Source organism: Nilaparvata lugens, chromosome 3 (assembly GCF_014356525.2).
Source record: "Nilaparvata lugens isolate BPH chromosome 3, ASM1435652v1, whole genome shotgun sequence".
Lineage (NCBI taxonomy): Eukaryota > Metazoa > Arthropoda > Insecta > Hemiptera > Delphacidae > Nilaparvata > Nilaparvata lugens.
The window spans coordinates 15,417,315-15,430,317 of NC_052506.1; the positions used below are offsets into that span (position 1 = coordinate 15,417,315).

Here is a 13,003-nt window from a genome sequence, read left to right on the forward strand (position 1 = left end):
AGTTGAAGTCCTCTTCTTGTCTAGTGGTTAGTGCTCAGGTTGTAGTTTTACATTGACATATTTTAATGATCTACTAATCATGTTAATTTGGTAGAATTAATTCATTGAACTAGGCCTTCAACTACCCTCGGTATATTACATGCGTGGTGATGCATCATACAAGCAAGCCTTCAACTTCACCTCTATTATTGACCGAAGCGGCTGTGGTGTATAACTGCGCGTGGTCTACTGTTTAGAGAACTAATAGTATAGATACAGTTGTTTTCGAGTTATTAAAGTTGATTATTGTTACCCAATCTACAACAACGTCTGATTCAACATTTTTGTTGACCACAGGTGTGAACGGAGTGACTGAAAATGGTGTGCACTGTGATAATTCAACTTCTGGAATTGAGTTTTCTGCTAACGAACTGCATCAAAATGATGATGTGGCAGTTCCTTCAATGCCGCAGCCGAAAACTCTGCAGCAAGAGTTCTCATTGATAAATACTAATATTAGAAGGGTGAATGTAGATAAGGTGAGTTTTTACGGTAGATGTGAAATTTGGTATTGTAGACATGTTCTTGATAACTCTCAATCAACGTGAGACATATTTCAATCTACGTGTATCTAACGATCGAATCAATTATTCTATTTGAGTTTCCAGTATGTTCATCCGCATTAGAGGCGTTTCCAAGTATTATTTAGGAGTTTTATCAAATCAAACAATGCGTTAAATGTTTAAAAATGCTTCTATTACAGAAACACTTTACTTTGATACTATTGAGTTTTCTAGTAACTCATCAGATTTGCAATTATGAACTATATGAAAAAATAGTACGTAAAATTTGTTGAATAAGCCCAGTTTTCCTCTTAAATTATTGATTAGATAATCCCAAAATGGGCGTTTGCTTTTTACTGCAGTCTCATTCGTAAATTATATAATTTAATATATCACTCTATAATTCTAGATAATTCTATAATCTGAAAACGATCTATTAATGTTCAACTAAACTCAGAACCACTCAAACCACACTAACTAAAATATCAGAATATAAACGTTTTCAACCGTTTATTGTAATCTTTATGCATTTTCATATTTTAACCTTACAGTTGTGTTGTGAGTGATGTTGTGGTACTTTTCCATAATGAAAACACAAATTTGAAATTGTCAACCACTTTTTAATAATTTGAACTAACAGATAGTTTGAACTAATTCCAACCATCAACAAGTATAACATTGTTTTTCAAACAACTTTAAATCAACAAAAATTGTGAATGATCTTTCCACCATTTTAGAACACCTAGCCTTGCCTTGACTTTGAACTCAACACCAGGGAGAGCTAGCCTCTCTAGCTACTCACTCCTCTACCTAAATATCAAGCCTCTCCAACTACCTACTCATCTATTCACTTCCTCCTCCGTCATTTTCTCTTGGGTAGACAGTAGTTGTAAACAAACAGCTGAAGATGTGGCTGGTAAAGCAAAGAAACCTGGTTATGTATAATTATATTATAATAATTTATAATAATAAAAAGTGGTTGACAATTTCAAATTTGTGTTTTCATTTTCATATTCGTTGATCAGGTCAAATACTTTACAATATTTGAAAGAGAAATAGACGCAGGACTTCGCTGTATGGAGTAAAGCGGATAATGTGAATACGTCCTTATTCTTAGTTCATTTTCCATAATCAGAAAACTATCATTCTGACTATCAAACTATTATCCTTGATTCCTTGTAAATCAAAAGACTTTGGAAAACTTATGTCAGAAAATTGTGTTGAACCAAATTACATGTGGTTTGTTCCATAAGTTAGCGGCATTATAATTATGTGAAATTGTAATTTATTAAAAAAATATTTATCTGGTCAAAAATGGAATTCATGCTTGATTGTTCACGCTATCTAATGGATTTTTTTCAAACTTTTGCAACAATTTTTTTCGAATAACTCGTTTGAGAGAAAACGTCTAATCAATATCTTGGGTTACTATTGTTTTATGTTCTGCTGCTCCATTCGCCTCCGTGCCCACATTAATTTCATTCTTCCTTATCTATCCTTTCTCAGTTGTTCGATGTTGTGGGGTTCACGACTCCTTCTTTCCTCCTCCTCCCCGAAGATCACACTCTGCACTTTTCGTGTGAAGATTTCTCTATTTTGAATGTTTTCCGCAGTGATACCAGCCTTTTCACAATGAGGAAAAGAAGACTCTCTTTGTTGGACATATAAGGAGAATACTCAGAGAAGCCTTCTGACAATCCTTCAGCGTCGGGACGAACCATGCCGGCCTAATTTTGAGTTTCATTATATTATCAAAAACTTGTTTTAGAAGTCGGCCATCATCCATTCTCCTTATATGTCCAAAAAAGAGAGTCTTCTTTTCCTCATTGTGTGGAACCATTTTTATTATTCAGACCTCGCAATTGTCAAATAAAACAGTGAAAGGTAGCGAAATTTGCATTGGTCAGACTACTACTAATAGTAATTTAATAAGTTTTCTTAAATTAAAGTATATTTCTCTATTTCAATAAATGAATAAAAATTATATGAATTGAAATGAGATCCGTATGAACTTTCTAAGTCTCTGCATGGGAGTAAGTTTTATATTTTGAGAACAATATTATTGAAATAAAAAACTCTTCTATGCGGATGATATAGATAAATTCCACAATCAATCAATCAATAGACTCATAATACCAAGCTCGTTTCATTTCATGCATGTTAAATTATTTCATTTTCATTATTAGGTACTTGAATTTGAACTTCTCATATTCCTCCTTTACCTTTCCACTATTGTTCATTTGATATCAACCTGACAACTCGTGTTTTCTGTTCTAATAACTGTGTTCTTAACTTGGCATGGCATGTTTGGCAGATGGATGCAGTGAAACGGACTTGTACGTGTACTGCTGCAGTGGACGGCCATGTAGTTATTCTGAATGTGAACTTCCCCTCCTCTTACCCCTACAACGCCCTACCCACATTCCAGTTCGCTCAGGGAACAACTGTAGATACGCTTATGAAGAACAAGTTACTTAAGGTGAGTAGCCTACTGTAGCACTTTATAATCAAAGTTAGTAGACAGAAGGTTCGTCACTCATCTTTAGTATTTAAGTTGACATGAGATTGGAGTGGGGGAACTGCAGCCGTGACGTAGGTTGTAGTACAAAGTAGGAAAAATATCGCATTCTTAAAAATTATACGGTGACGTACAGTCAAATTATATAACACAAACATGTTCTGACATGCAAGCTTTCTGTTTCTGCTTTACAATAATTATCAAAACATTTGAATAATACAAACATTTTGCCATTTTATAAGCAAAACCCTAACCTCCTAATCTACCCTTTCAAACCCTTAGGGCTGCTTCATATATTTTGTAGTTTGGCTGTACATCAGCTTGTGAATTTCGGGGATGAGTTATTTTTATTTTCGTTTTACAGTGTAGAACATGTCCTCCATGCCAGCATGTGTTCCGTGCATTTAGGCCTATATGAATGCAATGCATCGGATTTATCGGGTTCGGTTTATCGGTTTATTGCAATGCATTGATTTATCAAGATTGTTTTATGGGTTAAACTGAAATTATTATAATAGTATAACGTTGTCTACTAACGCTTTTCCAGCTTATTAACTTTTTCATGTCAGGCTTTTAGATTCTTGAAAAACATTCAACTTCATTTTATTCATACAAGTTGAATGAATTTGAAATATTTAACAACATCATCAGAATCGGTGATTCATTCGCTATAAGTACAGATAATTTTAAAGTTCTTATTGAACGATGATGTGTTTGAAGCTGCAGTGAATGAACTGTATGCTCAGTGTGGCTACTCTATCACTTTTCTACTACACGTGACGTCACGCTGGCGTTCCCCCCCCCCACCACCACTTTGAATCTTACACTTGTGAGTGATCAACCTTCTATCTACTAACGTTGTTTCATAATAACATAATTTACTTTTCAAGTATTGAAAAGTATATACAAAAGAGAACTTTCGATTTTCCCATTATATAAGAAAATTATATGGCAACTATTCATAATTATTGTCAGAGTCAAAACAGACTAATATCAGCACTATAAGAACAAAATATGGGTTATTCAAAGAAAAACTACCTACAAATTACGTTTAGCTAATTTCAACTCCATCTCTTTCTGCCTTACAATCAGACACCCATAAAAATGTGGATCAATATTGTACTGCCGTGAAAATCAAGTTACATGAAGTTAGTATTGTAGCACTTTCTAATAACAAAACCTATTTTTCAAGTATTGATCCTTTGTAAACTTGTGCAGGAATTTCGCAATGTTATGCATGTAGGCTATAAGATTCGCTCTAACAAAGATATTTCTGTTGAATGTGGACGTGTTTAAAGACACTGATCCCAATTTACATCTATGGTATAGTGCACTATCTTATTCAAGAGCTCCTTGGTCACGTTTGGTGATACCTGACATTTCGCCAGGCACTCATGAAATTCATAATTCATTCAATGAGTTTTTGAAAAAGGTATTCAATGTAGAACATTTACCAACTCAGAACCAGGTAGAAAACGTTGATTGGGAAAAATGAGTGGGCGGAATGCAATGATTGAAGTACTGATGTAGTTACTTCCTAATTACTGTAATTTATTACTGTCCTAATTTTCAAAGTAGCATTATTTATAATCAAAAGTACTCACGGATTGCATTGCATTTTTTATCAATTAATTGAAGGCCTGAATTTGAAAACCAGACAAGCGTCATTTTTTGATAAAATGGGGTTTTGTCTGATTCTTATGCTACAGAAGCTGCCGAATCGATTGGTGTAAAAATCATACATGTCCAGTGCCTAGTTTTGCCGCTAGATTGCGTTTACACTTGTCTAAATCATATGCTAGCAAACCGATGAGTTTGAAAACCAGACATGTACTGGCACAGCCTACTATAGATAGAAGGCTGGAACGTGTTCAATATGGCAACGTGTGGTTCAGGCCGACTTTGCTTTATTTGATATGCATAGATTCATTACACCTTTAGAAAAATTGTATTTTGTAGAATCATTTGTATTATTGTATATTGTGGAATCATTTGCATTTGTTAGTAGGGATAGTAAGTATTTGATTTATGTCAATAATGTGATTATAAACCCACAGAGATATGTAAAGATAGATTAAACTATTGCTATTCGATATCAATTCTTCTGTGATTTGTGTATACTATTATGCCTAGATATAATTGAGTTAATGGACAAAGTTGAATGAATTATGTATCATTATTCCAGAAATTTATTCATTCAATAACCTATTAATTCATTATTAATATAAATCATCATTTCTCTTTATAAGGCTACTTTGAAATTATTAAAACATGATATAAATCTTCAATACCGTACTCTTTGTATTTTTTTCTTCCAAAACACGACTAGTTCCAACTCATCTAAAGCCATTTTTCCTAAATAAAAAAAAGATGAGTTGAAACAAGTCTTGTTTTAAAAGAAAAAAGAATAATAAAGGGTAGGGTACTTAATGATGTGTTTTAATATATTAAATTGATGGATATTATTACGAACAAAAACTAAATGGTAGTAGGATAAATTCTCTTTGTTAGATATTATTGAACTATCGATTATCATTACGGTATATAGTTAGTTATAGATGCACAAAAAGCGAATGCATTAAATTCAGAAGCTTCTTAAAAAGAAGACAATATTCGACTTTCATATTTTTATTTTACATTTAGAAGGTACTATTCAATACTTTCATCTATTAATGAAATACATTTGATCGTTAAAATTGCTCGTAGGAAATACAGACACAGAAAGTAAGTACAGTGAAATATATTGCCAAGCTAGGCATTATACTTGAAACTCCTAGAGCTAAAGTTAAAATTAGTCTTTCAGTTAATATTATATATTTTTTACTATCATTGAATTGAATTTCTCAGTATTGGTATTTGATAAAGGGCGTAAAGCTGGTAGTTAATTGGGAGTCTACACAAGTGAATTCACTTTTTTCGGCCTGAAGCTGAGCTTTACTGCAACATTGCCAAGTTGTGCGCTCCAGCCTTTATCTAAAGTAAGCCATGGTACTGAATGTAATTGACACTGTTCAGATGTATTTTGTGCATTTTGATGAATAAAGAAATTTTCAATTCAATTCAATTCAATACTGGAGATGTCTTGTTTTCAAACTCATCAAGGTTGATTTCCCGTCTTTTACTAGGTTATGTCATAAACAAGTTATTTTGATTGTTCGTTACTTTAGATTATCTTCATTGATTAAGTTTGTAGAATGGATATTACAATATCTCAAGTCACTCCAATCATCTTTATTGCCTTTATAATTATTTATTTTGAAATGAATTTGGATAATAATACAAGCATGGATGATAGTGACAGATATCCAGATGTTATTCCTATAACACCACCTCCAGTCAAGTTAAGTTAAGTTAAATTTGTTTAGCAAATACAAAAAGTAAATAAATAATAGGGATAGTAAATTCATAGTTTCAAATATAGGAATTTTGTCTATGAAGGACATACTGTAGAAGTCCACAACATAACTTACAAAAACATGACCCTTACAGAAAAATGTACAATTTTCTATAAATAAAACATTTCAATATAAATAAAATGAATTGAAATCCACTCTAAGTTGAAGCAATCACTTGAAAATGCATAAATGCAATGACATACAATATTTTCAAGGCAGAGTTTGTGCCAGAAAACTAGGAATCTATGAAAATCTAACTAGAGTAGATGATAGGGCCTACGTCTAATAGACAACTCAGAATCAGTATTACCATGAATGATTGTATATGGTTTAAGTCTATTTCTTTTGTAGATAAAAGTTTAAATTGTTAATCTTTCAAAAAAATGATGAGTTTGAAAACCAGCAATCTCCAACAACTTTAAAGCCCCTCTGTTAATTAATTAAAAGTTCAAAATAGGTTATAGTGATAGATAGAAAACGTACTACGATATGGTAGATTTTGTAATACAAAAATGTTAAGTTACATTTTTCGGAATTTTTTGTGATTTTTTTTTATTCCCCAACAATTTAGTCTGTGGAACTTGTCTGGTTTTCAAACTCAGGCCTTCAATTAGTCTCGTGAATGTTGCTCCTCTATTTAATTATATATTTTCTCTCAACTATTTTTTATAAATTGAAATATTTTTGCCAGGTATTGAAACAAACGGCAACACAGAGGATAAAGAAGAATAGATCGTGCTTAGAGCCATGTTTGAGACAACTTGTAGCGACTCTAGAACAGGTAAGTCAGTTCATGGTGATCCTGATACTTAATGGATAATTCATGCTCTGAATTAAATTTAAAAAAAAAATAAATAAATATTGAAATTATTAAAAATTCACTCCAAGCTCTCGATGAACAAAGTAGATGTTGAATTAATTATTTTTTATCACATTTCATCATTTTGAATTCGATTGTACATTTTCCGTGTGTGAATCCAATTCTCACTTTCATATAGGAGAGTCGGATCAAGTGAATAGTGCCACTGTGAATAGTGCCACTTGTTTATTGGAATTTCTATATTTTAACAAATCAATATCTGTATTGTGTGTTACATAATTACCAAGATAGTTGAACATTTCATCTATCAAGCTGCAGAAATGAGATAGGAGTGTATTTGGCTGCACTTGATAGAATTGATAGAAATAGAAATACTTATGTAAGACAGGTTTTTTCGGTTGCTCCTCTGCATGAAAGAATTCTACAAAATAGACGCAACTGGTGCAGTCATTTGAATAGAATGCCACCTGGAAAAATGCCACTTGAAGTTTAAAACTATCGATATAGATCTATTGGAAAAAGAGATGTAGGAAGTCCGAGAAAGAGATGGGTACTGGAACAAGTTATTTCCCTCCACCTACTGTCTAAAGTGCTTACTTCACTCCCTGGAACATAATACTAAAGTGCCAATTTTTCGCTCTCGGGACAAAAAAGAGAAAAAATCCCTAGAGCGTAAAAGTAACTCCATTTAAATAACATGGAAAGCATCTCTATTTTAATAACTTACATAGGTTGAAATAGGTTACCAGGTCTAAGCTCAGATGAGGAAACATAATAGATGTGCCTTTCATTGAGTCAACTGAATTCAATACCACAACCAGAAATTTGATCAACTCATGAAATATATGTTTTTATGATATTCCATACTTAATATTAGTAACAATAAAGATTTATACATATTTTGAAATGTTTCATTATATTCCAAATAACAGTCAACAAATATTTTTCATCTGCAATTCAAATCTGAAACGCGTGATCTGGAGTCAGCCATTTTTGATAGTCACCCAGCTGATAATTGTTACAACTTTTGCCGATAGATAGCGCAATTGGCAGTGCCAATCAGACAATCGGTTTTTAGGTTATATTGTTAAAGAATACATTGTCACCAATAACGTGAGTTCTTAAAATTATTTGATTTGCAGTTTCTATAAAAAAATGTAGATGGAGGAAAAATGTTTTGTAAATCACGAGTGAAATAGTTATTTGTGCAACTAGTGCACAAAGTGACAGTTTGCTGCACTGAAAGAAACTTTTACGTCTGAGCCATAGGCGAGGGCGGAATGGCTTCTTGAGTGCAGCAGAGGAACTTTGCGCACGTATTTCACATTAAATTTTTCCTACAGTTACCATTGAATATGAAAAGTCGGTAATTATGGATAAAATGATGGCTGAAATCCATCAAATGTTTGTGTGTGTGATGCAGTTATTAATAACAACCTTAATTCATTTAAAAATTAATAATCAATTGAAGTTGAAAATTCTCAGCCAAAGTTCTCATTTTTATTCATTCATGAATCAGAAAAAATACAGATAAAACAAAAAGTTTGCATTCAAAATACATGCCAACAGCTGGTTGGAATGGCTGCAAAATGGCTGAACCGACAAGCGCGCGACCTAGTGGGAAGATTCGTACCTAACTTCGTTCCATCCAGCTAAAAACAGTATTCAGATATTTAGACTTATGGTTAAAAAAATTACCAAAAAATACTATAAGTAAACTAAAAAATATTTATTAAATAACATAGACAACAGAAAATATTTTATTGTAGTATATTCTAATGTTATTTGATTAATTTTATTGACATGGATTTCGAACGGTAATTATTTAACCTGAAAATTCGAATTACATAATGTGTGTTTGCTACATTTCTCATTCCTTGGAGTTGAAATAATTATTACTGTCAATAGAAAATAAACATTATTTATTATTAAATGATGAAAAGTTATTAATTATGATTTAGATAAACATTATTCTTGTTTTGGATTTCTAGATTGGGATTTTATCATAAATGTAGGGTAGCCATTGAAATGATTCTTATCTAAATCTAACCACAGTCATTGTTACCAACTTATTTTTTTCATGCACTAATCCTCCATATAACCCACCAACTATTTTGTGTTGCCATATTGCAAATCTGGAGTGCAGAAAAAAATTTTCCCGCACTAGAGCATTTCTGCACTGATTGCAGGCCGCAAAGAATCACTTTTCCGCTCTAGTGCGCAAAGTATTACTTTGCGTACTCCAGATTTGCAGCATGACAACGCAAAATAGTTAGTAGGTTATATGGAACACCAGTGTAGGAAAATCAAAATTAAGTTGGTACCACTGACTGTGGTATAGTGAGGTCCACGCTATAATGGCAGTGGAGAACAGCGTTGCCTATTTATTATGTGCCCTTGATTATAGTCATTCAATGCTTACATAAGATAAACCTCCTTCAAGCAGTCAGATAAAATTCAGACTAATCATTATAATTTTATTATTATTATTATTATTCAATTTTAAGTAAATCAAGGTTTTTATTAATAATAAAATTACACAGAAAAACATTTGATGGATTTCAGGGAATTTTACCCATAATTTATTCACTTTTCATATTCAATGGTTACTGTAGGAAAAATTTAATGTGAAATACGTGCGCAAAGCTCGTTTGCTGCACTCAAGAAACCATCCTACTCGCCTCCGGCTCGTGCGTAAACGTTTCTTTCGGTGCAGCAAACTGTCACTTTGCGCACTAGTTGTACAAATAACTATTTCGTCCTCAGGGAAATTGTTGCCCGCGGCTTCGCCTCGAGCTTCAAACTTTTTCCCTCAGGGAGAAAAAGTAGTACTTTTCACTCTGGATATACAGATAACTATTAATAAACATAATCCTTGAAGTGAAGAACATGATGATGAAGTCTAGTCTATAGATATAATGTATATGTTCAATCTGTATTTGGGGTTTTGCCAGTAATTAAAAGAAAATGCACTGGGTTTTTAATAAATGGCCATTTTTGATTTACAGTTGTCAAGGAACGAGGAGAACGACGTCTCTCATCTAAGACTGCAGACCAACTCACTCCTCGACCACTCCAATGTATATAGTAGTTACCAAGACAGTTTTCATTCCATTTCCTCGCACTTCCGGAGCCAAATTTTGTAATGTTGGTATGTATCACTCTACTGCTAGTTCTGGTTTCATTTCTCATTCTCTTGCATTTTATATAATTTATTGTGAAAATGCTGTCTAAAAGCTTTTAAAGCTGGACTGCTCAAAAATATTTTAAAATATTCTGCTCCCAATGTACGCAATAAAGTGCTCATTTTGTCCCCAATTTCAATTTCCAAATCAAAATGTCAAATTTATTCGTCATCAATATACTTTTATAATTCAAATGAATATGATAAATTTGCTGAATTTTTCATTTTGAATCCTTCCATAATGGCATTTTGATGAACAGAAAAATGTAGGATCCTATTATAGTAAAACTCTTTCTCAACATTATTTTATAATATTCAAATCTAATATATAACTGATCATTTAATCATTCTTTTAACATATCTAACTGTTATTATTATGAATTATGAATAATTGTTGTATTCAACCCTTGTTTGTCAGTAGGAAATAGAGAGATAGATTTAGGCCCGCCGCAAAGTAGACCCACGCTAATCCACGAAAAGCAATTCACGCCGTGGGATGTTTTGTAAACCATAGCTATAGAATATTATAATCAATCAGCTGACACGTGGATTATTCATTGCATGTACTATTATCATTACACAGATGTCTGGAGAAGACTAGCAATAGTTTACAAAACATCCCACGGCGTGGGTTGCTTTTCGTGGATTAACGTGGGTCTACTTTGTGGCGGGCCTTATGCACTGCAGATTATGATAATAGAAAGTGTTTTGAGCGAAATTTTAGCATAAGAACCCACTCCCCCACGTGCTACACAACTTCCATGAAATGAAATCTCAACCCAAAAAGCCATATTAAGTTATAGTGTAAGAACTTTTGGGAAATTGGATTTTAACACAGTTTAATTACAAAACAACATAGTCGATAAACGAAATGTTGGATATATATTGTATAATGTTGTGTAGTCTTGTCAGTATTATGAAACCAGCTTTCATCATAATTATAGTGTTATTCACTTTGAACTATATGAGCTTCCTTATGAATAACACCAACTCTCCACATAGAACCAATGCTGATAGTATGAAGTGAATCTCCATAGGGGTGGAGATTTCTTTGTGGTGGATTTCAGATAATAAAATATTTTCGTCATTTGTGTTTATTATATAAAATTATCAAAACCTTTCGAATTATGGCAACGTATTGCCATTTAAAAGCAAAAATCTAACCTCCCAAACCTTTCCTTTTACCTTTGAAACATAATTAAAGAGAACGTTTCAGGTTATGTTTATCTAATTTTATAGGAAAGACAAATTTAAATCTGGCCGATCCGAGGAACTGTGTACTTTGCTGTGTATGTCCACTTACGCGCCACGAACGGCAAGTATGTACACAACTTAGTGGTAACAGCTGTGCGTAGTGGGAAGTTGTGTGTATATTTTTGGGTTCAAAATTTTCTGAAATAACTTAATTTATTCAAAGTGCGGTGATATTAAGTGCAATATTCGACTATAATTTGGTATTTTAATCATTCTAAATTCAAAAATTTTAGCTCATATATATTTTTGGACAGAACTTTGAACTTTAACTTTCCTCAGTAAGAACATAACCTATTTTTTCTGACATTTTATTATTTATCAAAATTTGGGAACAGAATAGTTTTGGGCTATACCTGTTGTTCTATCCCGATCATATTCATATGATTTGTAATTGTATCAAAAATAAACTTTGGAAGGGTTGAATTAAAATTGTTCAAATATGCATTTATACGTTGTTAATTGAATAAATACAAGTTTGACTTGATTTGACAGGTATGCTAGTGTGCTTCTGCCGTCCTCCGGCCACCAGACAGCTTTCCAGTCGGCCGAATGCCGATCTTTCGACGCCGCGAGCGCTATCTGCCTTGGCCACCGGAACCTACCCTGATCCGCCCTATTCCGTCTCCTCGTTCTACTTTCAAGACAACCGGGTAATTGCCACAACACATTTATTCCATTTTCTTATCCCAATTGTTCTATATCTATGGGTTTATCTCATTTTTGTGCTTTGCCTGTCCTTGTGTAATTGGATTGAAGGAAATAAATGGACCTACCGCTTAGGAAGTGATATCAAATGTAGAACTGAAAGTTGCTCTTCCTTCCAAATAAATTAACACTTCATAAGAGAATGAATTTCGAACTTGAATTATTATTTCTACAACGTATCCTATTTGAATTGTGATACATCAATGAATTCTATACTCGAGACTACTTATTGTCACTTTGGTTCCAAAAGTCATATATTACTTTGTTTTATAATTTAGAAAACATTATATTATTCGTGTGTTCCGTATCCTAAGCCTGGGCTTAGACAAAACTAGGATATAGCTGGAGCACGAATTCTGGAGCATAAAACACTTGGAAACAACCCGACAGATGAGAAGAATGGTAAATGTAAATTATGTTTCCAAAAATGTATGAAACCAGTGTTAGTCCTCATGGCTTTAGAGATTTTAAACTGGTTTTATCCAGATTTCTATTTATTATCTTTGTTCAGAAGCATTCGCTCGTTTGGTCTAACCCAAGCCTAACAAAAACTTCTATCGTAATATAAATTTTCTACCTTTGTTC

The 13,003-nt window shown here is 32.9% G+C and overlaps 1 protein-coding gene across 1 annotated transcript in view; it reads left to right on the forward strand.

Annotated features, from left to right (window-relative positions):
* The window catches only part of LOC111051483 (GATOR complex protein WDR59), a 45,371-nt gene that overhangs the window by 17,191 nt on the left and 15,177 nt on the right, over positions 1 to 13,003 (forward strand). Inside the window, 6 exon segments of the mRNA XM_039423025.1 lie at positions 337 to 518; positions 2,857 to 3,021; positions 7,147 to 7,236; positions 10,284 to 10,379; positions 10,381 to 10,426; positions 12,206 to 12,363. Coding sequence (XP_039278959.1) covers positions 337 to 518; positions 2,857 to 3,021; positions 7,147 to 7,236; positions 10,284 to 10,379; positions 10,381 to 10,426; positions 12,206 to 12,363 — 737 coding nt within the window.